Here is a 22,523-nt window from a genome sequence, read left to right as displayed (position 1 = left end):
GACTTGAAACAAGTATTATTAAGAGTTTTGAACTAGATATTTGACGCCACATGCTAGAGAAAACATTTGGAATTTTGTTTTTGCAATTTTTTGCAATTGGAAAGAACCTTACTGTTACTGAGACTCCTGACTGCATCATTTGCTCATATTATGTGTAGCCTATCAAGCAAAGTTTCCAGCAAGAGATTCTTGTTCTCTCTATTGTAAGTTAAATGAGTCAGATTACTGAGACTCACACCCTTTGTCTTTAATGGCTCTTGGAGCCCCGTGTCCCAGTCGTTGAATAGTTATGCTGATTGGATTGGGATTGGTAACATAGGGCGGGTTCCTAAACCTGTATGGATACTTCATTTGCATGCTTTGTTTAAGGTTGCTTTAAGGCTGATTTAAGGTGCTTTGTCTCCATATATAAGCACTGCCCACTAAAATCTATATCAACTACAATGTACTCTGCCTTAGTTAGACTTGATAAACTGCAGCCACCGACAGCTCGTCCTCTCAGTAAAGAAACCTGCTGAAGATCGCTTCTGAGTTTCTTACACATACCATGATATATTCTATGTTTCCTGTTATCTATGCCAACCAGAAATCTGATATTGTTGATACTATCTGCAATTAAAAAGCGAAAGAGAAACTTTGTTTGGGAAAGAACCCATGTTTCAAAGCTTTGTGTCTCTAGTAAACACGTCAGATTCTCACCAAACACATGACTTACAAGAATCAAGAGCTCGGCACTGCCACCGAACTTACCAAACGATGTGTTCACGTGACTGCTAAGAGATACACGCTTGTGAAAGATTACTGGAAATCGCAGTCTTTTTTGTCTTGCAGTTCAAAACAAACTAATCATTGTGTTTTACAGTATGTTGATTGGTTTATTATAGTCTGTTTAGTGCACAGTGAATAAGGATCTACATTAGTAAGTCAAAGGATCAAACTTATACATAATGCTTTAGGCAGCCATGACATTTAACAATGATAGTTTAGCCACCTTCTTGTCAGTGCCTTTCTTGGTTATTTGTATTTGGCGTTTTATCTCTTTCTCCATAAATTGTGGACGATAAACTAACAGTGTACAGACTGAAAATGAAACCGTTTTGCCGTGTCACCTCCTGTGGCTTCAGTACAGAACACAAGACAAAAAAAAGTGTAACGTTTTTGTGCCATCAGTCAAGGTCAGTGGCAGCTTGACAAAAACAGTCTGCTCATGCTTTATCACAACATTTGCAACCGACTGCTCTTGTTTTATTTGGTTTGTTTGCTTTTACTTCCGCTTGCATGAACTGGGCTGGTTGTATTGATGTATTTAGATGTGGTATTTAGTGTGTGGATTTATACTGTACATAGATAGACATATTTCTTTCTTCACTATTGCTATTTTTTACATTTATAATATGATTAATTGACCAATTAAGTTACAAATAAACAAAACCAAAACAAAAAACTTGTGTATGTATATACGTATATATATATCTTTCTTTTACATACTTTTTGACTTTTTTTAGATATAAATTCAGTAAAATGTGTCCAAACCTTTGACTGATATATGGCACATGGCACATTAGGCCTATAATATTTGGACATATTTGGACAGGCACTTTCACAGTCACTAAGCAACATGTACGTCTGCTCATGCATTACCACAACTCAAAACACATGATTGCTTTTCTGTTTGTTTGCTTTTTTTGTCGCTTGCATGTTGTATTGTTGTTTAGAATTAGAAGCAATACAAAAAAAGCATTTTACACATCTTTGTTACTGAATATCTTAGTTATACTGTAACAAATTAGCATGGATTTATACTGTACATTTCTCATTCTTTATTTGGGGTATTTTACACTTTTATAATGATTAAAACAACAAAATGACATTGTACTTCCTAACTGGTACATTTTTATGAAAACGAATGTGTTCATAGAAATGTATTAAACATAAAATATATTTGGTCTACATAAACAATACTTTAGACATAGACTTGTAGGCAAAAAGATCATTAAGATTATTAGATACAAGTTCAGTAAGATGGTGTCCGAATCTGATATGACACATGGCAGTCCCGCAGTATGAATTATCCGATGGGAAGACAAGAAAAGTCTTTTTTTCTAACCTCCTATACATTTCTGGTAGGTGATGAACGTGGCTCCAGGCTTCACTTGGAGCTCGGACAGCGTCTGCTGTTTCTGAACCGGTTTGCCATTGTAGACCAGATCCCCACAGCCTCTGAGGTCTGGTCTCAGCTTCAGGACCTTCTGCTGCAGTTTCCCGATGGTGTCGATGCTCCTCACAGTCACGGGAACCTTGACTGCTTTAGAACCATCAAAGATATTCACCAAAAAGCGTTTAGGACCTGAAGAAACCGGCTTTTGAGCCTGGAGAACGGTGTGGGTGACCTCTCCAAGCGGCTCAGGAAGGGGGTCGGTGTCTCCTTTCACACACTCCCTGAGTCCACATGTTTCCGGCTGGAAAAGGTTTGGAGCCTGAGAGAGAATCAGGATATTCAGTGAATGCATGCAGGGCACCTCATGACAATAAAACGAAATGTAAAGGGAGAATTTTCATAAGAATTCATCTTTAATATATACCATTCAAAACTTTGGGTCAGTAAGATTTTTTTTTTAAAAATAAATGAATACTTTTATTCAACAAGGATACATTAAATTGACCAATTTTTTGAATGGTAATACAATATATATAATGACATATATCTTACATTTTATCTTAACAAAATGTATTTAAAATCATCTTACCAGTGCTGGGTAAATGACTGTAGTCATGCTGCCTTGAGTTGCTTCTATTCACAATGCAGGTATTGCTTGAATTTATATAGTCAATAGAGAGAGTTTTGGGAATGCACCTATCTTCCCTGTTGCATGCCCAACCCCTTAAGGGTTCATTCTCACCAAAACACCATTTACAGGAACTACTGCCATGCATTTGATCACAATATCAAGACATGGGATTATAGAGAAAACGGGAATCACCGGACTTATATTCCGTTCAAAAGAAATTGATTTCCTTGTGTATTTTTTGTTTTTGTTTTACATACTGTTGTTCAGTGTTATATCTGGTGATGGTACTGTGATTAAGATCTACATTACAGCTGATACATTATAATATCACTGTTGTGAATGACAACCCATGACCTATACAGGAAGAGGGTCTCTTGTTGACCATTGAGTTTTGGGGAGACTGGGGGCAAATGTCTTTCTTTTTTTTTTATATAACTCACAGAATACTACAAGTCTTCAATCTTTTAGTGTAAGAATCATTAGAATATCCTGCGACCCTACATACGGCCAGCGGTTTGGAAATTTGATGGACAGACATTTACAGTATATGTGCCAAAAATGACTGTTTAATAACTGTACCATTAATAAACTCATAAAACTATACATAATGGCATAAAACAAAGAAATAGTTAATGGTGCTCTAAGCAATGTTGGGTGACGTCACTTATTGTTGACGTTCTACGTATTGTCAAACAAAACGGAGGCTAGCTTGACCCTCCCTCCTCCTCATCCCGTCCCCTAATGTGAATGCAAAACTTTATTTCGACATTGTCTAATAATCCAAATGTAGTTGTATAAGTTACTATTATACAAACCAAAGGACAGGCAATGATTTTCGGGCTACAGATGGCAGAAATAATGCTTGTCTCTTCTGTTTTGTTGCAAAGATAGCCTATCTAATTATGATAATAGTCATTTAAATTAAAAATATCAAAATAATATCATGTTATATACACACGCACACACACACACATATATATATATATATAGTCCTATATATGATCCGAAGTAACTAGTAACTAGCTACTTGAGTAGTTTTTTCATTGGATACTTCTTACTTTTACTTTGAGTAAATATTTCTATAAGTACTTGTACTTTTACTTGAGTACAGTTTTTAGATACTCTACCCACCTCTGCTCGTCGGTCAGATGTTTGTGCTTCCATTGAAACTCATGAGGCTCATAACAAAATAGTATTGAATAAGAAAATAATGCATAATACAATTCATTACTAGTGGTTCAAGACTTATTTTATTTTTTTTTAAATAGAAGAGTCAGATTTACATATAGAAAAGTGCAAATCACAATTACAGATCATTTAACAATAGATTATGATCTCATTGTTTAATGTAAAGTTTGTGCTTCCATTAAGAAACTGAGTTAAAAATTTTCCTTTTCTCATAGACGTTTGACATTTATGAGTCTTACAAACTTGAGTTTTACAAAATATAAGATGTTAGATAGCATAAGAAACTATGTAGATAGAATTACCATTTCTACTATCTGTTTTTCCCCCGTGAACTTAAAGACTGAAAGTGAAACTGTTTTGTTGATGAAACCCTGAAAATACGTTAAAAAAAAACTCATTTTCAATTCCTGAACTCGAATTTCAAAAACAAACGGCAAACCAAAGTACATCTTTGTCCCATCGTGTTAAACAAAACACTTGAACAAAACAAGTTATATTCATGTCGTCTTGCAGCTCGAATAACACATTTTTTGCACTTTCTTTTATGTTTGCATCTGCGATCAGGGCTTGTTGCATTAATGATGATTAAACTGAGTCAAGTATTTTCACATTTTTTTTATGTATTTATGACACATCAGCTAACAGCAATAAAAAAATTTACAAGGAAAAGTTTGTAAGTAAGTTACATTCACAGTGTGATTTATCTCTCATTATAAAGTTACAGATAAACAGAAAGAAAAATGATGTGTGTCTTTAACCTCCTGTACATTTCTGGTAGGTGAGGAACATGGCTCCAGGCTTCACTTGGAGCTCAGACAGTGTCTGCTGCTGCTGAACCGGTTTCCCATTGTAGACCAGATTCAGGTTTGCTCCGAAGTCTGGATTCAGCTTCAGGACCTCCTGCTGCAGTTTCCCGATGGTATCAGTGCTCTTCGTCGCCACCGAAACCCTGGCTCCATTAGAGCCATTAAAGAAATTCACTGAAAAGAATTTAGATTCTCTTGAAAACGGCTCTTGAACCCGGAGGACGGTGTGGGTGGCGTTTCCACACGGCTCATGGTAGGGAACAGGAACCGTGTCTTTAGGGTCTCCTTTCACACACTGCCTGGGTCCACATTCAGCACGCTGATAATACTGAGTCTGAAAGAGTGTCGAGACATTCATGAGTGGGACACGTAAGGCTGGACAAAAGCAACACTTTCATGTTAAAAATACTGTTCAAATGTCAGCATATCATGTTAAATGGTTGTATTTTAAAATGCATTAAAAATATTCTTACCAAAAATTCATAAGCTTTTGTAGCCATGGTTCCTGTATGTGCTTTTTGGTGTTCGTGCTCTGCTCTCCCTTCTTGGTTTTCGTTGTACTCTTCAACAGTGTTTCTTACAGGCAAAACATGAGTTTGTCTCCCTTTTATTCTTTTATTTAAACTCCACCCCTGATAATCCCCTTCCTAGTTCACTTCAGGCCACTGATAAAACAAACAACAAAAAAACATTCAAAGGTTGCTCATCTGAAGGAAATGGTTAAGTACTCAAAAAGTACCGGTCATTCCATCTCACCATGTAAAAACCGAAAGTGCAAGCATCTCGGCGAGATACATTGCCATAACAAACAATATCAAACCATAAAAGTGGAAAGTCCCGTGTTTTTTTCAATGCAAGACATTTTTGAAAATGAAACTAATTCTACCTTTACTATAAAACAATAATAAAAAAAAGCATTTAACATGCATGAGCCAAGAAGATATTAATTAGTTTTTTTTATGTGACAATCACATAAACTTATGTTCACATGAAACAGTGATGGGAAACAGGAGTCCATGAAATCAACACATTTATTTGCATTTTTGAAGTTGCTGTACAAATATTACATCAGACTCAGAGATTTGAAGCAGATACACAACTCAAACCTCTCAGTGATATACAAAGCAGTCTACTTAGAGTCACAGATACAAAATCATTACATTTCCATAGGTTTTTTTATATTGAGGTCCGCATCTCATCAAAGATTGGCACAGCAAGTTATGAGAGCATTAAACCCTCTACGAGCTGCTGACTGTTTTCCCTCTGCCCTTCTTGACACTGGGTGGTGTTTTCTGCACCATTGACAGCGTGTCCCTTTTCTCAATCTTCCTCAGCTGCTTCTTCTTCATTCTCTTGATCTTTGCTGTATTCTTAATCTGAACGGGGGAAAGCAGTCATGAGTTAAATAAGACGACAACTGCGACAACATTCACAACTGTGAGAAACATCTGAATTCTGGTGCAAAATGACATTCTGTATTTACCACTTGCACAATCTCCGCTTTTCTCTCATTTTCTGCTCGTCTTTTTAGATGTTCTGCTCTCCTCTTCTTCTTGTCCTGCAAGAAAAATAAACAAATAGAGAAAAAGCACATATGACCAATGATTACTATGATATTTCAGGGTTTAACTTCAAAACTTGTACCAGCCTGAATCTTCATTACATTTTCCACAGGTCACAATGTTATAAATAAAATTATATTTTGAACTTTCTATTCATCAAAGAATCCTGAAAAAATAATTATCATAGTTTTCCTAAAGTATTAATCATTATAAAAATTAAATTATTATTAATAAATGTTTCTTGAGCAGCAAATCAACATATTAGAATGATTTATGAAGGATCATGTGACAAGAATGATTTCTGAACAAGACTGGAGTAAACTGTAAGAATATTTCACAATATTACTGTTTTTCTTTATTTTGATAGATAAAAACATTTAAAAATCTTACTGACCCCAAAATTTTAAACTCTAGGGTAACTACTAAGTAAATAGTTTATTCATAAGTGAGACTTTATCTAAGTTATGTCCCAATTAAATCACACACTACAGACTCACCATGTACTCATCCGTGTATGAATTTTATACAGCAATTTTGTCATTCATCAAAGTTTGATAGCCCCTCCCCCACGTAACTAAAGCTAAGACAGTTGAGTGCATGAAGTGTCCAACATGTCACACTATGGCTTCGTCTGAAATCGCATACACTCTTAAGTAGGTACTTACTTTTGAATCAGTAATTACTTCACAACCGCTTAAGAAGTATGTTCTAGTATGAGTGTCAGGGATGGAAATTTACTTTTTTGTCCACCGGCCACTGTGGCTGGTGGATTTCAAAATCTACCAGCCACTCAATGTTTTTACCAGCCACTTTCTTGTTTTTAACCGACAATGTGTACTGCATGTGAAAATTAATACTACAAGATCTACAATACTTAAGCAGTTTATTTAATCTCAAGTCTCAATGAAATACTGACATTTTCTCTTTCTCTCTTATACACTCTTCCTCTCTTATATATATTTCTCTTTTTTACCTGGATGTGGCATTTGGATGATTCGTGGTCTTTTATGGCTTCCAGTTTTAGGTTTTTAGTCCCAACAATGAAACTATTAGGCCCTGTTTACACGAGAACGCTCGCGGATGAAAACGTAAAAATATTTTATCAGATGTGCCTTTCGTTTAGACGGCGACGGCGTTTTTGGGGCTTAAAAACGCAAAAAAGTGAAACCACCCTCCAGAGTGGAAATCTTAAAAACGCTCCACCGTCGCATTGGTGCGTTCACACCGGACGCGAATAGCGTGTCAGGCGCGAGTGATTTCAATGTTAAGTCAATGCAAAGATGTTTTCTCTGCAGACCTCTTAACGCCTGCGATGTAACGCCACATTTTTTTGAAGGTGTGCCTCCTCTAAAAGTGTCCGCCGTCCGTGTGAAACAGTATGCTATCTTTATTTACCCGCCACGGTGGCCGGTAGGTGAAGCGAGTTTACCCGCCACAACACAAAATCAAAAACACGGGTGCTAATTTCCATCCCTGATGAGTGTGTGTAGAATGAAAGTAATCTGGACGTACTACTTTCGCCATGTTATCATTATCATGTGATCTACCAGCATCAGTTACGTGGTTTCACTGTCATTCACAAATCCTCTCCCGTGGCCTCATGGGACAGTAAATTGTCCATCATATGCAAACTTCAGAATCTCACTGGAAGTAATAGGTCATCCAGGTACTGTTCACCTTCTCTTTTATGAGTACTGTGAATTCAGACATACTTATTTTGTCACATACTGTTTTTCGGTTACTATTTAGAAGGGAAGTATGCGATTTCGGATGCAGCCTTTGTTTTTTCGGTTAATTTAATGGATCATCCGGGAACTTAAAGTGCACTTTTTCTATTTGGAATCATCAGTGAACACACTACTAGCACTATTTACACTACAAAGCGGCACAGAATAGTGCAGAAGTGCGCAAATTGGGACAAACAATGACAACATTCAATTCATACATAATGAGGTAAAAGCACAGTTTTGGGGCAGAAACTCACCTCTTTCTCTCTGGCCTGCTCATCCTTCAGCTGCTGGTGGTACTGCTTCACCAGCTGCTTCTCTCTCTTGGCCTCCATCTTCTTTTCCCATGATGTACGCAGAGGTTTGTCTCTCAACAGAGCAGAGAACCTACAAAACAAAGTCAGCACGTCTGAGCAGAAGAAACAAATGTACTAGCAAACAAACAAGTACAATGAGGATGTGTTTATGCACCAAATTATTATTTTGGATTAACAGACATGCAAGTACATAGATACAAATACTCATGTGATATTAGGCCAGATGCCTGATGAGAGTAATAGGAAGCTGAATGTTAATAAAATGTTATGCACCTTTGCTTCTTTCGGTCTTTCCATACTCTTCCAGACTTGGGTTTCCCAAGAGGCATAGGCTTACTTTTCTTCTCACTGGATTCAGAGTGAGTCCTTTTTTTGGCCCCTTTCTTGGGGTCTATAGGACCAGTGGACCCTGTCTCTGTGTTATTGACCACGTTTTCCTTCTCGCTGGTCTGATCTACAGTGTCCGGCACTGACTCTTGACTGACATCTACTGATGGTGCTGACACAGTTTCAACTGGACATACTGTTACTGTGACTGAGCTGCACTGATCGCCTTTGGTATCTGCTGTACATTCACCTGGTGGTGCTTCCTGTCGAGAATCGATGCTTTCTGCCGGATCTTCTCGGACAACAGACTTTCTGGTCCGGCGAACGGGAGTTTTGGCCGCGGGCGTCCGGAGTCTGCGACCACTCCGTGTGCGGCTCACAACGGGAGAATCCGCGTCGTTTTCGGGGCCTTCAGCCATCATAACATCACCTCCACCGTCTACTTCCATGTTTATAGACGCTGACATCATTAGCGTTGTGTCGATTGATAAAATATAAAGCTATTTAAACTGTACTAGAAAACACACATGTGCGGAAACACACGTGTATTCCTCCTGTGTTCCTCTAAGAAACGGGAGTGCCAAGAATTATTTGGAAGTAATCGATAGCGCTCCCTAGTGGTTGGGAGGGCAACTATGTGAAGTCCGACTCATTTAAGCAAGTCGGTTCCCGAACCGGTTCAAAGATCCGAATCATTGATTCTTTTGCGTCATCAATTGGCCCCTGCAAAACGTTCGAGTAAAGATGTTGAACGGAAAACTCTTTATTCATAGAAGTCGATTGTCTAAATTTCCTCCTTTATACAAGGTTTTCTGTAACAAACTTGCTCTTTTAATGAAGTCTCTTAAGGTAGAGAAAAATGTAAAATGTGCATATGAATCTTCGTGCCTTGTGAATGTCTTTGGAGCTTCTGACTTTGGTGCTAATGTTTGTTACAAGTTCTATAATTTAAAAAAATATGTATAAAAATAAAAATACAGTAAGATTGCTGTTTTTTAGGCTACGGTTTTCGGTTAATAATGTATATTTTATATTTTCTAATGTCTCCAGCTCAGTTTGTCACAATATTAAAATTAATTTGTTATGGCTAGAATTTTTATATTTTTATTTAAATCTACTGGAATACTTACTACTAATAAAAAATAAGTACGAACATGTTAATGTTTAAAAACTAAAACTAACTAAAAAACGACTAAAAACGCTGTATTATTTATGCCAGGCCAGTAGTTGGCGATGTCACTTTGTAATGAAACACTGACTGAACACGTAATGCATGCGCATGATGTCACCGTTTTCACAAATTTGATAACGGTATCGTTTTCTAAAACTTGCACTGTAAAACCTGATTTCAAAAGCTTGTGTTTTCAGGCCCCCAAAATGCCATTGTTGTTTAAATTAACAGCGAAAACGTATTAACAGTTTTCCATTTGTCGTGTATGACCCCAAAGTAGGCTACAAGTTTTTGAAAACGGTGACGTCATGCGTTTGTGTATTACGTGTTCAGTCTATAGACGGATTATGTTTCTTTACCAAGTGACATCGCCATTTAATGGCCTGACATGAATAATACAGCCTTTTTTTTGTCAATTTCACGAATCCATGTGAACTGGGATTGTTTTGAGAATGTTGTCGTCTGTACACTTAAAACACAGTGGAAAAACTTTTCTGTTTTTAGTATACCGTTCCCAGACAGCAACGTAATGTCGGCTCAAATCTGGCCCTCATCTGGGCCGTGTGGAATCCACGTGTACCAGATGTGGGCCGGATCTGATCCGACATTATGTTGCTGCCTGAGTTGTCATGTAAATGTACCCTCAGTTTGATTTGCAACTAGTGATGGGAAATCTGCGACCGTGAGTCGGTTCTCAAACCTGTTCAAAATCAAATCATGAATCTCCTTTAGCGTCACCACATGGTCCATGCTTTACATTAAAATATCCCAGTAAACAGTGTTCTGTTAATAAAGGTGTTTGTTGTTGTAATCTAATTTGTCCAGTCAGTTTGTCACAATACTAACACCCGTTTGTGACCACCACAATTTAGCCTATTGACTCACTAGGTGCATTAGCATTTCATTTTATTCAATTGGATTATTTACTAGTAATGAAAAATAATTCATAAATGCTAGGTCGGTTTTAACGTAAGTGTTTTATAGATTCAGTTCGATTTGTGAACGAATCTTTCAGACCTGCTCTGTGAACCGGTTCAACTAGTTCATTAAAAAGATCCGATTCCAGACAAAGATTCATTCACGAGTCGGTCATCGCTAGTAGCAACCAAAATAAATGGCATTTGACTTCCGCACCGCTGTTTGCTGATTCAAACACCATGACTGCGGATGTCGGACTGATGTTGGTTCTGCTCCTGGCCCTACCATCGGTCACGGCAAGTATTAAATTTGCCCATTTGTTTTAAAAGTATAATTTAAACCAAGCGTAAAGCTTGCTTACTAGTGTGCAGATGTTTTCTCCATAACTTTAAATAGTGACTTGCATATGCAGTAACGTTACTACCATCTAAGAAAAGTGTTATACTTTCTAGTGTTTGCTAGTCTGATACTGTTTATAGAAGAATATTTCTGCTGTGAGATATTCGGTCGCACTTTTGGTCTGATGTTATGATAATGAACATACTAACACCTGACTGACAAGTGCGTCCAGACTGTCATGACTCGTGCGTCTTGTGACTTGTCATGTGAGGACGTCAGTCATCAAACACCAATCCTTATAATACTGTTATTCAAAGAGATAACGTTAGCTCACAAAGATTACAATTCTGTCCTCATTTACTCAAACTCATTCCATAATAATTTTTCAATTTTGCAGGATGTTTAAACAACTGCTCTTTTCCATACTATGAAAGTAAATGGAAACTGAGACTGTTGTGCTCAAAAAATGACAAAAACATGTCTTGTCATGATGTTATACAATTTTTGTTGTCAATATTGGCCACAAGACACACATGGACCATCCTAGATGTCAAACCTGACGTTGAGACCACGTTTTTGTCATTTGGGACTCAAATGCCCCAGTTCCAATCCTCTTTCATTTGTATGGGGGAAATGGTTTAGACAAGGATATAGTGCAAAATATCTTTGATTGTGTTCCATGGAAGTAGGAAAACCAAACCGGTTTGGAACGTGAGGCTGAGTACATGAAATTGAATACTGTACTTTATTCCGATTGGATAATTTTGGTATTCTGTGGTTATTATTCCTTATGCCTGTAATTTTTAGTTGGGTGAACTATTCCTTTAACTAATGAAAAAAGATTTTCTTGTTTTAAAGCGCTCTGTATCCTCTTCCTTTCTGTAGTATGCTTCAACATCCAGTTTCTCCGTGGATTACCGTCAAAACTGCTTCCTAAAAGATGGAGAGCCATTTCGCTACATCTCGGGCAGCATCCACTACAGCAGGATTCCCAGAGTCTACTGGAAGGACAGGCTACTCAAGATGTACATGGCTGGTTTGAACGCCATCCAGACGTAAGACGAACTGACAATGATTAAGTATTAGTCACAATGTTTTGTATTCCCACAGTCAAGGAAAACCTGGAAATATTGTGATTTCCAAACCTGGAAAAGTCTGGAAATTAATAATAAAAATCATGGAAAATGTAATAGTGAATACAATTGTTGAGAAATTGCTAATTGCAAGTACAATATTTCTGAAATGATTTCATAATTATGAACTAATCAATGGAATTTCTTTGGCCCTTTTTTTTTTCTTACTTTGTATTCCACTCATTCCTACTCAGATTTCCCTAATGGCCGAATTCATCCGCAGGTATGTGCCATGGAACTTCCACGAGCCTGTGCCGGGTCAGTACGACTTCGACGGAGACGCGGATCTAGAGCACTTCCTGCAGCTGTGCCAAGACATCGGCCTGCTGGTCATCATGAGGCCAGGCCCCTACATCTGTGCAGAGTGGGATATGGTGAGAAAAGACAGAGGACCTGTGTACACCTGCCATTAAGATGCGTTTCGGTCCATCGGTTCACAAGTTGACGACGCCAAATACTGGTGTAAACGAGTTTTAAACGTTTTGAGCTTGTCCACTTTCTACCACTTCCAGAGGTCGTTGAAAACACATTAGACCGGATTGCTTTCCTAGTGTAAACGCTCTTGTGGTCGAATGTGTTCGAACAGCCACAAAACACCGTCTTCTCTCCGTCTAATGATCTAATGCTTAAACATTATGGGAAGTGCATTAGCCAGACGGGATTTAAACTTTGTCGGCTGAAGACCCAAGTTTGGTTTGAAGATGAAAAACATACCAAGCTCAATGTTCTCTCTCCATTCCTGATTTCTAACACACACTCACAGTGTTTGGCTGATCTTGCGGCTGTCAGAGCAGAAACTAAAGCTGATGCTCTTGATGTTTTTCTGTCGTCTCCGGGCGCGTTCATATGTAAATTGCGTGAGCTTATTTTGTCCATTAGATCTGAAAAAACCCACACATTACCCACCTAATAGACCCTCTCTTTGAAGAAATCAGGTTAGAAGTGGCTGAAAGATTAAAACACCAGGTGTAAACGGGAATGTGTTTCTCTCGTCTACTTGTGATCTGATCGACCAAAACGCATCTTAATACCAGGTGTAAACAGGGCCTGAGACGCATCTAAATCAGGGGTTTTCAAACTGGGGTCCGGGGGCCACAAGAGAGAGCTAGGGGGTCTGTGGAAAAACAATGTAAAAATTAATTAATGCTTATGATTTAAAATAAATGTAAAATTTTATTTAAATAACTAAATAATACAAAATTGTTAATAAATAAACAAAAAATAATATGCCTATCAGTACAGTACTATAGTGAATTGAAAAAAAGTTTTTGTAACTTAACAGAAACAAAATATTTTCCAAATAATATTTTATACATGTTTATGACATACATTTTAATAGTATAAATTGGGTATATTTATACATGAAAATATATAGCTGTCTTTTAAATTTTACTAGGATCGGGGTCTCTCGCATGAGGATGATCTTATTATATGCTGGTTCGTGGTCTCAAAAAGATTGACAACCCCTGATCTAAATTTTTGGCAGGGACACATGTCCTATAAAGTCAATAATTCCGATGTAAAAATAGTCATTTTTAAATATAATAATAATTTTTGTATAGTGAAAATAATTAAAAAAGAAACTGAATATGTGATGGAGTGTAAATGGCTGACTTTTCTGACCTCGGATGGTTACATTTTTCTTGTTTTAGGGGGGTTTGCCTGCCTGGCTGTTGAAAAAGAAAGACATTGTGCTGCGATCATCTGATCCAGGTAATAACATGAGTTATTGATTAACCTCAGAGTGGAAAAGATGCAGTTGAATGAGTGAAATGTATATATTGCAAGTTTAAGTGGCATTTTATATATTGCTCTAGATTACCTTGCAGCAGTCGATAAGTGGATGGGGAAGTTATTGCCCATCATTAAACGTTACCTGTACCAGAACGGCGGACCCATCATTACTGTGCAAGTAAGACACTTATATAACAATCATGCTGGTAAAAAAAAAAAAAAAAATTATATATATATATATATATATATATATATATATACAATATTATATACTGTATATTCAACTATTATTGAATATGTAATTTTCATAACATGAGATAAATCAGATTGCCGTGATTCCAGCCTGCCTTAGTGCTAAACTCATGACACTGAACTGTGGAATTTCCTGTTGAACGAGTATTTTCACTCAATAATAATTCAGTTATTTTCCAGCTTATTATGTAATCATTTCATAAAATGTCTGCTCATGATCTGATGGGTGTAACTTATGAAAAGTGGGACAATTACATTACAATGACATAAAAACCCTGTATACCGTATATAGATAACCCTGTGTATAAAATGTTATATATAATTTGTTTGTATGTATATTTTCACCCTTTTTAGCTATTTAAAGGATTAGTTCACTTTCAAATAAAAATGTCCTGATAATTTACACACCACCATGTCATCCAAGATGTCCATGTCTTTCTTTCTTCAGTCAAAAGGAATTAAGGTTTTTGAGGAAAACATTCCAGGAGAAAAATCAGGAATTTTTCATTTGAAAGTGAACTAATCCTTTAAGGACAAACAAGTATGTAAATATGTGTAATATGTATAAAAGTTTAATTTTCAAACACAAGCGCATCTTAAATTTATGTATGTGATTGCTTTCATATGCAGGTAGAGAATGAATACGGCAGTTACTTTGCCTGTGATTTTGATTACATGCGGCATCTCAGCCAGCTGTTCCGGGCTCATCTGGGGGACGAGGTGGTCCTGTTCACCACTGATGGAGCAGGCGTGGGTTATCTCAAGTGTGGATCCCTCCAGGGCATCTATGCCACTGTTGACTTCGGCCCAGGTCTGCTATATATCACCTTTATTGATATATATATATATATATATATATATATATATATATATAGATCCTATATCACCTATATTTTTGCCTATATTTTATATACAGAGCTTGACATTAACACCTGCCAAATGTGGGTGGATTTCAGCCGTGGCGTGTAACGCAGTCACTCCTACTAGCCACTTTGGCGGGTTAAATTTGATATATAATATATACATTTTTCAGTTGTAGTCTTTTTAAAATGGCATCTCAAATAAACTAAGTGCAATGTAGTGTTGTCAAAAATATAGATTTTTCGATACATACCAATACTGAAATCTTCCAATACTTATTTTTCCACAGAATAGATATAGGTAAAGCTGCGCTTTCTCACTCTCTCATCTCTCCTACAGCGAGTGACACACAAACCTGCCTCTCCTCACTCACTCGGTTCATTTGCTCCTGATGAATACTGTTGGTGTTATAGGGCTTGCATTTCACACCCAAAGAAAACCCATAAAGCCGCCTCTCAGTTATAAATTTAGTTCTTTTTCACTGCTTATTGCGCTTAAAAAGCAAATACATACACAATCAAATTCATACAAAATAATGTCAAAATGCCAGTCAAGGCAAGTATTCACGTAAAAACAGTCAGTTATGTTTTAAGTGAACGTAAAAAGTTGAGAATGAAAACATGTGTAACAGTATAATGGATCCGTGCGTCAGGTCTTAAAGTGACAGCAACCTAATATTCCTGCTGCCAAATTATGAGATAGTATTAAAAATAGCTATATGGCATTTTTACCCCATGGTATCAATGTCAAAATTGTGGCAAGTGAAAATACTGAGTGGCTAGTAACTTTAGAAAACCGCTAGCCACAGTGGCTGGTGAGCAAAAAAGTTAATTTCAAGCCCTGGTTATATATATAGATACCTAAATATTGCCTTAGCAACTACCTGAAATAAAATAAGTTTTATGTTTTTTTTTTTGTTTTTTTTTACTTCAGTTAACGTTTATGTTGTTACGTTTTTAGTTAATGATAACACTGGTTCTGACGTTTCTTAGCATTGCGATTTGTAAATTTTATTGTTGTATTTTTGTGCAGGTTCAAATGTAACCGCTGCGTTTGGAGCACAGAGACATGCAGAGCCACGTGGGCCTTTGGTAAGAATCAATCGTTTTTCCTATCAGCAGTTATGAATATAAAGACACTGGATGGCAAAGCTAAACTGAATTACATTATTACAATAATACTAATGCATTTTATTTATATTGTGCTTTTCTCAAACCCAAAGTGCTACACAGGGTAATAATAACAATTACAGCAATATAGTAAAAAAAACAGAAATAACAAAGTATACTCAACAACAATAAACAGCTTTAAAAAGATGAGTCTTTAGAGACTTCTTAAAATAGGCAAGTGTTGGGGAATTTCTAATTGCCAAAGTAAGAGCATTGCATTACTGTGGAGCTGAAACAGAAGAAGCTTGACCTCATATAGACCCTGTTTTAAAAGAAGGTTGCTGAAGAGTACAAGAGTAGAGAGAGCGAGTTGGAGTATAATGGCGATGCAGCTTAACTGTATCCATACGTGCCTGTATGGAAAGCCAATGCAATTTATAAAGAATCGGGCAAATATGCTGGCAAGCAGTTGTGCAAGTCAGTACCCGAGCGGCTGAATTCTGAATATATTGCAGTTTCTTATTAAGGAGACTAGAATAAAGTGCATTAAAATAATGAAGCCTCAACGTAATAAAGACATGGATAAGCCTTTCCGCATCTGGCAGGGAGAGAGAATTATGTTCCACAATTCTAACATGTAGAAGTGTGTTCTGGAAAAATGGAACTGAGGCCAGTTTTTTTTGCAGGTGAACTCTGAGTTCTACGCAGGCTGGCTGGACCACTGGGGTGAGAAACACTCCGTCGTTCACACAGCCGCTATCGTCAAGAGCCTCAACGAAATTCTGGGAATGGGAGCCAATGTCAACTTGTGAGTTGGTCACCCATAACAATTGAATATCGGTTTTACACTAAAAATGACTTCTGAAAGGAATGCACTGATTTATTTTATTATATTTATTGATTTATTTTGAATAGTCAGAATTGTATGATTTATTACTATTTTTGTTATTGTTTTCAAGATATATGTTCATCGGTGGAACTAACTTTGGTTATTGGAATGGTAGGTCTTGGAGATTTGTACCTCAACAGGCCAAGAATAACTTACAGTGTGTCTCGGTTCATGTTTTTCCTTGATTTTATCACATTATAGGCGCAAACTCTCCTTATGGTCCTCAGCCAACCAGCTACGACTATGATGCCCCCCTTACAGAAGCTGGAGACCTCACAGAGAAGTATTTCGCCATAAGAGAAGTCATCAAAATGGTAAAGATTTAGCTATTTATTGAAAGAATTATGATTTTCAAAGGAGAAATGCAATGGTCAGTAATCATGCAAATCGATCTGATTGTTTTTTTTGTTGTTGTTTCGGATACAGTACAAAGATATACCAGAAGGAATGCTGCCTCCATCAACCCCTAAATTTGCATATGGAAAAGTGCAAATGAAGAAGGTAAATAATTTTTTGCATCTTTGCCTGTTAATTTTACTGTTGTAATATGATTTATATTTCGAGTCACTGTTTTATTTAAAGACGACCTATTATGCCGTTTAGTCTTTGATTTTTGTTTTTGGGCTTGTACTAAAATAGGTTTTCATGCTTAAATGTAAAAAAAAAAAAAAAAACTCGTTATTTTTCCAATATTTGACGTTGTTGCAGCACCTCTCTTCCCAGTCTGTCAGTAACGCTCTGTTTAGTTCCTGTCTCTATGAAGCCCCTCCTTCTGCGCTCTGATTGGTCGGCTTGTCCAGTGTGTTGTGATTGGTCAACCACTATACTGATATAGAGAATAACTCTTGTCGGAGTGACTTTTCAGACCTTTTTCATGCCCAAACAGCAACATTACACACTCTTTATTTAATGTGTATATAACACTCCACTATATAACTATCATGTCCTTGCAGCTGAAGACCGTGTCAGAGTCTTTGGATGTATTGTCTTTCTCTGGCCCTGTACAAACTCTTTACCCAACAACATTTACTGAAATGAATCAGGTATGCCCGCATCTCATCTTAATTGTTGTTCAGTAAATGTGAAGTTCTGTTTAGTAATGTTAGTGATTTAAATGCTCCCTCTGCTTCGTCTCCGTCTGTGTTTATGCAGGTGCTTTTTTTATGAACTGTATTGCTTTATGTTTTATCTGTTTAATGATTATGGATGTCTCATTATCCCGTCAGGCGTTTGGCTTTATGCTGTATCAAACTGTGTTGCCTGTTAACTGTTTGAAGCCCACCCCACTGTCATCCCCTCTAAATGGAGTCCATGATCGGGCATATATATCCATTGATGGCGTAAGCAGCACTGTTTTACTCTGTTGATTGTTTCATGTCTGAGTTACTCATAATCATAATAGCTGTGATGGTGAAAAGGCTCTTAAGATAAAGTTTATGCACAGATTTATATCTAATTGGAAGTGTTTGCATAACACAACATTGTATACAGTACACTGCCAAGTTTTTTTTTTTAAAGAAATTAATACTTTTATTCAGCAAGGACACATTTAATTGATCAAAAGTGACAGTTATAAATGAATGAAATTTCTATTTCAAATAAATGCTGCTCTTTTAAACTTTCTATTCATCAATTGAATCCTGAAAAAATGCATTACTGTTTCCACAAGAATATTAAGCAGCACATCTGTTTTCAACATTGATAATAATCAGAAATGTTTCTTCACAGGATTTAAAAAATATGTTCACATAGATGACAGCTATTTAAAATTGTTATTATACAGTATTTCACAATATTTTGTACTTGTTTTTGATCAAATACATGTGATAAGCAGAAGAGACTTCTTTAAAAAACCGCAAACTTTTGAACAGTAGTGTAATTATTTCATTTCATTCTGTGCTTCTTAAATCATTTCATTTTTTTTTTTTAGATTTCTGCTGGTATTTTGGAGAGGAACAAGGCACTCACCATGAATATAACTGGAAAAGCTGGCAGCCGTGTGGACATCCTGGTGGAGAACATGGGCAGAATCAACTACGGCAGAGAAATTAATGACTTCAAGGCAACCAAAATTTTATCCACTTCCCATTTTACTCATTCTCAGCAAAGTCCCTCAGCCTGTTCTAACTTGAGTTGTTATATCTTTTCTAACTAATCAGAATTACAGTTTACCTTTAGCTGACAATCCCACAGAAATATTCAGACTCTTTTTCATTTTCTCTCTCTGTTCCTCAGGGTCTGGTGTTTAATCTGACTCTGGGCGCTGATGTTCTGGTTAACTGGACGGTGTACTCTCTGAGTATAGATGAAGCCGTGCGTGAGGGGCTGTTGTCGGCGTCGAGCTCATCTGTCTCCGTCTCCTCGCCCTCCACCAGTTTAACCACCACACCTCCTCCTGCTCTTTCACCTCCAACCTTCTACGCTGGCAGCTTCCACATCCCGGACGGCATTCCCGACCTCCCTCAGGACACATACATACAGTTTCCCAACTGGAGGAAGGTAGGACTCATCACCACTGCTGTTGGTTTTAATGAGATCTAGGGATGCACGATATATCGGCCACCATGTCGGTATCGGACGATATATGTTCATTTTTAATGTTATCGTTATCGGCCCGATATGAAAATTTGCCCGATATATTAAAGCCGATAAATAATGTATTATTTCCTTTTGCTGAGACACTTCAGATCTGCACTGTTTGCCATGATGGTTTTTAATTGTTTGAAATATGACTGGGAAAAGGGAAAATACTAGGGATGCATGGTATATCGGCCACCATATCGGTATCGGCCAATATATGTTCATTTTTAATGTTATCGTTATTGGCCTGATAAGAAAATTTGGCTGATATATTAAAGCAATAAATAATGGATTATTTCCTTCAGCTGAGACACTTCATATGCGCACTGTTTGCCATGATGGTTTTTAATTGTTTTAAATATGATTGGAAAAAGGGGAAATACAGTTAACAGCGCAAGTCTAATATAAGCTACATAAAATGATCATGAGAACATTATAATTGTGTGCTTGGGATATGGCTTTTAATGGTGAGACTTTTGTTTTTGTAATCAGGCTTTTCAAAATTATATAAAAATTTGGATTTAGATTTATCGGCCGGTATACCAGTATATTGGCTTTCGAATATAAAGAATTATCCGTTATCGGTATCGGACAAAATTTTCATATCGGTGCCTCCCTAATGAGATCCATTTACAAATGTGAAGAGATTAGCTTTGGTGAAATTTTAAAGGATCATAAAATGCTTTTTTTATTCCAGGGTCAAGTGTGGATTAATGGTTTTAATGTGGGCCGCTACTGGCCTTCCCGCGGGCCACAGGTGACCCTCTTTGTCCCAGCCCACCTGCTCAGCACCTCCGTCCAAAACAACATAACCGTTCTGGAGCTGGAGGCGGCACCGTGCTCCTCGGGTTCCTGCGTGGTGGAGTTCACTGACACTCCGGTCATAAACGCCACGGTGAAGACAACCAGCCAGCACACGAGACGGCTGTTCAAAAAAGAAGACCTCTTATGATTTTATCGACCTCCACAAGCAGAAGAATCTTAGAATAATTCATTTGCGTCACACATTTTACTAATCTGAAGGGATCTGAAAGGATATGACATGTATCAGCTCTATATGGACAATATTAAAAATTAAACTGTGAATTTACAGTAAAATCTCGCCAATTCTCAGGTGTCAAAGCCGCTCAGGGAATGAGCTGTGTGATTTTAATTTGAGTGCACTAGATCCTCTCAAGGTATTTCCTAATGCAGATACTACTTTTATTTAGCACTTTTAGAAATCTTACCTTTCTTTTGGATGAACATGCTACATTGTTTAGTCAAGCGTTTATTGCATTTATTTTTGCACCACATTTGACATGCCTTGTAATGTATCATGATGAAATGATGTTGAATGGTTTTATGACTTTGAATTGTATTATTGAACCCTTACAGAAATCCATGGTTGTGTGTAAATTAAACGACACTATTTTATTCACGCAGTCTTTATGTGATATATATATACATATGGTTTGTTTTAAGGGTCTAGAAGTGGGATGGTTTACTAGAATCTTGTTTTGTGTACTGCAATTCTGCAGAAGGCAAACTTTTTTTACTTTCTTCTTCCTTTTTTTGCCTTCTCTTTTGGTTAGGATGTGTGAAAAGCTAAAAAACACTTTCAACATGCATCTCATCTCATACTATGCCTGTCAAACCCTTCAAAAATAGATGAAAACTTCGTTTTCAATTGTTGTCAATACCGACACCACGTAAGAAATTTAGGAATAACGAGTAAAAGATAAAAGTAGAGAGTAATAAATATAGCAGTGGCCAAAAGTATTGGCAGTGACTTAAATTTTGTGTTTCGCAAAGTTTGTTGCTTCAGTATATGTAGATTGTTTGTTCATGTTTCTATGGTATACGGGAAAACTACACTGATATGCATTTCATAAGTTTTAAAGGCTTTTATTGGCAACATGTTCAATAATGGGGCAGCCGTGGCCTAAAGTTGTGGGTTCGATTCTCAATACCGGTGGGAAAATGTAGGTGGGGGGAGTGAAAAAACATTGCTCTTTTCCACAGTCAATGCCCATGACTGAGGTCCCCTTAAGCTTGTACCCCCAATCGCTCCCCGAGCGCCGCAGTGTGGTTCGCACTCTGTGTGTGTGTGTGTGGTAACCTAAAATGTGTGCACTAACTTGGACGGGTTAAATGCAGAGGACAAATTCTGAGTATGAGTTACCATACTTGACCTTCACGTCATGTCAATATACGCAAAAACTCAATATTTACAGTGTTCACCCATTCTTCTTCATAGCCTCTGCAGTTTGCTCTGGCATGCTGGATGTGAGCTTCAGGGCCAAATGCTGACTAATGGCAATCCATTATTTCCTTACTGATTGCATTTTATGGGTTTCTGCTTGTCCAAATGCCTTTTGAGGATTGACCACAGGCTCTCTATGGGATTAAGATCCGGGGAATTGCCTGGCCACGGATCCAAAATTTCAATGTAATGATCTCCAATGTTTTGATACCATTCTGTATTCATGGCAGTGTTTTGGGCAGAATTGTGAGAGAGCACCCACTCCCTTGGATTAAATGCAACCTCACTCATGGTCTCAGGATGCTTCACTGTTGGCAAGACACAGGACTTATGGCAGCGTTCACCTTTTTTTTCTCCGGACAAGCAATTTTCCAGCTGTCCCAAACAGTCGGAAGGAAGGTTCAGCAGAGAAAATAACGTTGCACCAATCTTCTGCGGTCCAATCCTTGTACTGAGTCTGTCCTTGGTGTTTTTCTCAGAGAGAAGTGGCTTCATTTCTGTCCTTCTTGACACCAGTTATTTTCCAAAGGTATTTTTCACTGCAGCTGAACCTCCTTGAAGTTCTTAATGAACCGG

At 37.4% G+C, this 22,523-nt stretch overlaps 3 protein-coding genes across 3 annotated transcripts; 1 reads left to right on the top strand and 2 right to left on the bottom strand.

Moving 5' to 3' along the window:
- Positions 1–1,001: 1,001 nt before the first annotated feature.
- On the bottom strand, positions 1,002–2,840 carry LOC307151999 (uncharacterized protein). Its single transcript, XM_079860314.1, has 2 exons — positions 2,748–2,840; positions 1,002–2,477 (listed from the first exon to the last, which is right to left on the bottom strand). The coding sequence occupies exons 1-2, from the start codon at positions 2,772–2,774 to the stop codon at positions 2,103–2,105; spliced, it is 402 nt and encodes a 133-aa protein (XP_079716440.1). The 5' UTR covers positions 2,775–2,840; the 3' UTR covers positions 1,002–2,102.
- A 2,956-nt stretch (positions 2,841–5,796) lies between these two features.
- ccdc86 (coiled-coil domain containing 86) lies at positions 5,797–9,339 on the bottom strand. Its single transcript, XM_079856169.1, has 4 exons — positions 8,663–9,339; positions 8,330–8,459; positions 6,267–6,341; positions 5,797–6,159 (listed from the first exon to the last, which is right to left on the bottom strand). The coding sequence occupies exons 1-4, from the start codon at positions 9,184–9,186 to the stop codon at positions 6,022–6,024; spliced, it is 867 nt and encodes a 288-aa protein (XP_079712295.1). The 5' UTR covers positions 9,187–9,339; the 3' UTR covers positions 5,797–6,021.
- Positions 9,340–10,969: 1,630 nt separating this feature from the next.
- glb1 (galactosidase, beta 1) lies at positions 10,970–21,125 on the top strand. Its single transcript, XM_079862149.1, has 16 exons — positions 10,970–11,101; positions 12,030–12,199; positions 12,501–12,651; positions 13,930–13,990; positions 14,095–14,189; positions 14,894–15,074; positions 16,157–16,215; positions 16,920–17,041; positions 17,193–17,233; positions 17,324–17,436; positions 17,549–17,623; positions 18,076–18,165; positions 18,349–18,462; positions 19,053–19,184; positions 19,358–19,621; positions 20,400–21,125. The coding sequence occupies exons 1-16, from the start codon at positions 11,045–11,047 to the stop codon at positions 20,652–20,654; spliced, it is 1,980 nt and encodes a 659-aa protein (XP_079718275.1). The 5' UTR covers positions 10,970–11,044; the 3' UTR covers positions 20,655–21,125.
- Positions 21,126–22,523: the final 1,398 nt, after the last annotated feature.

This window comes from Squalius cephalus, assembly GCF_949319135.1.
Source record: "Squalius cephalus genome assembly, chromosome: 2".
In the NCBI taxonomy this organism is placed as follows: Eukaryota; Metazoa; Chordata; class Actinopteri; order Cypriniformes; family Leuciscidae; genus Squalius; species Squalius cephalus.
This window is presented reverse-complemented; position numbering and strand designations above follow the sequence as displayed.

What these genes read in the sequence shown, in the direction of transcription:
- LOC307151999 (XM_079860314.1), bottom strand. Translation starts at nt 2,774, where the DNA reads ATGACTACAGTCATTTACCCAGCACTG. An exon ending in CAGTCATTTACCCAGCACTG is followed by an intron (nt 2,478 to 2,747) that starts GTAAGATGATTT and finishes ATTCTCTCTCAG; the next exon opens with GCTCCAAACCTTTTCCAGCC.
- ccdc86 (XM_079856169.1), bottom strand. Translation starts at nt 9,186, where the DNA reads ATGATGTCAGCGTCTATAAACATGGAAGTAGACGGTGGAGGTGATGTT. An exon ending in AAAGACCGAAAGAAGCAAAG is followed by an intron (nt 8,460 to 8,662) that starts GTGCATAACATT and finishes TTTGTTTTGTAG; the next exon opens with GTTCTCTGCTCTGTTGAGAG. An exon ending in AAGCGGAGATTGTGCAAGTG is followed by an intron (nt 6,160 to 6,266) that starts GTAAATACAGAA and finishes TCCCCCGTTCAG; the next exon opens with ATTAAGAATACAGCAAAGAT.
- glb1 (XM_079862149.1), top strand. Translation starts at nt 11,045, where the DNA reads ATGACTGCGGATGTCGGACTGATGTTGGTTCTGCTCCTGGCCCTACCA. An exon ending in TCTGTGCAGAGTGGGATATG is followed by an intron (nt 12,652 to 13,929) that starts GTGAGAAAAGAC and finishes TTCTTGTTTTAG; the next exon opens with GGGGGTTTGCCTGCCTGGCT. An exon ending in GAAAAGTGCAAATGAAGAAG is followed by an intron (nt 17,624 to 18,075) that starts GTAAATAATTTT and finishes ATGTCCTTGCAG; the next exon opens with CTGAAGACCGTGTCAGAGTC.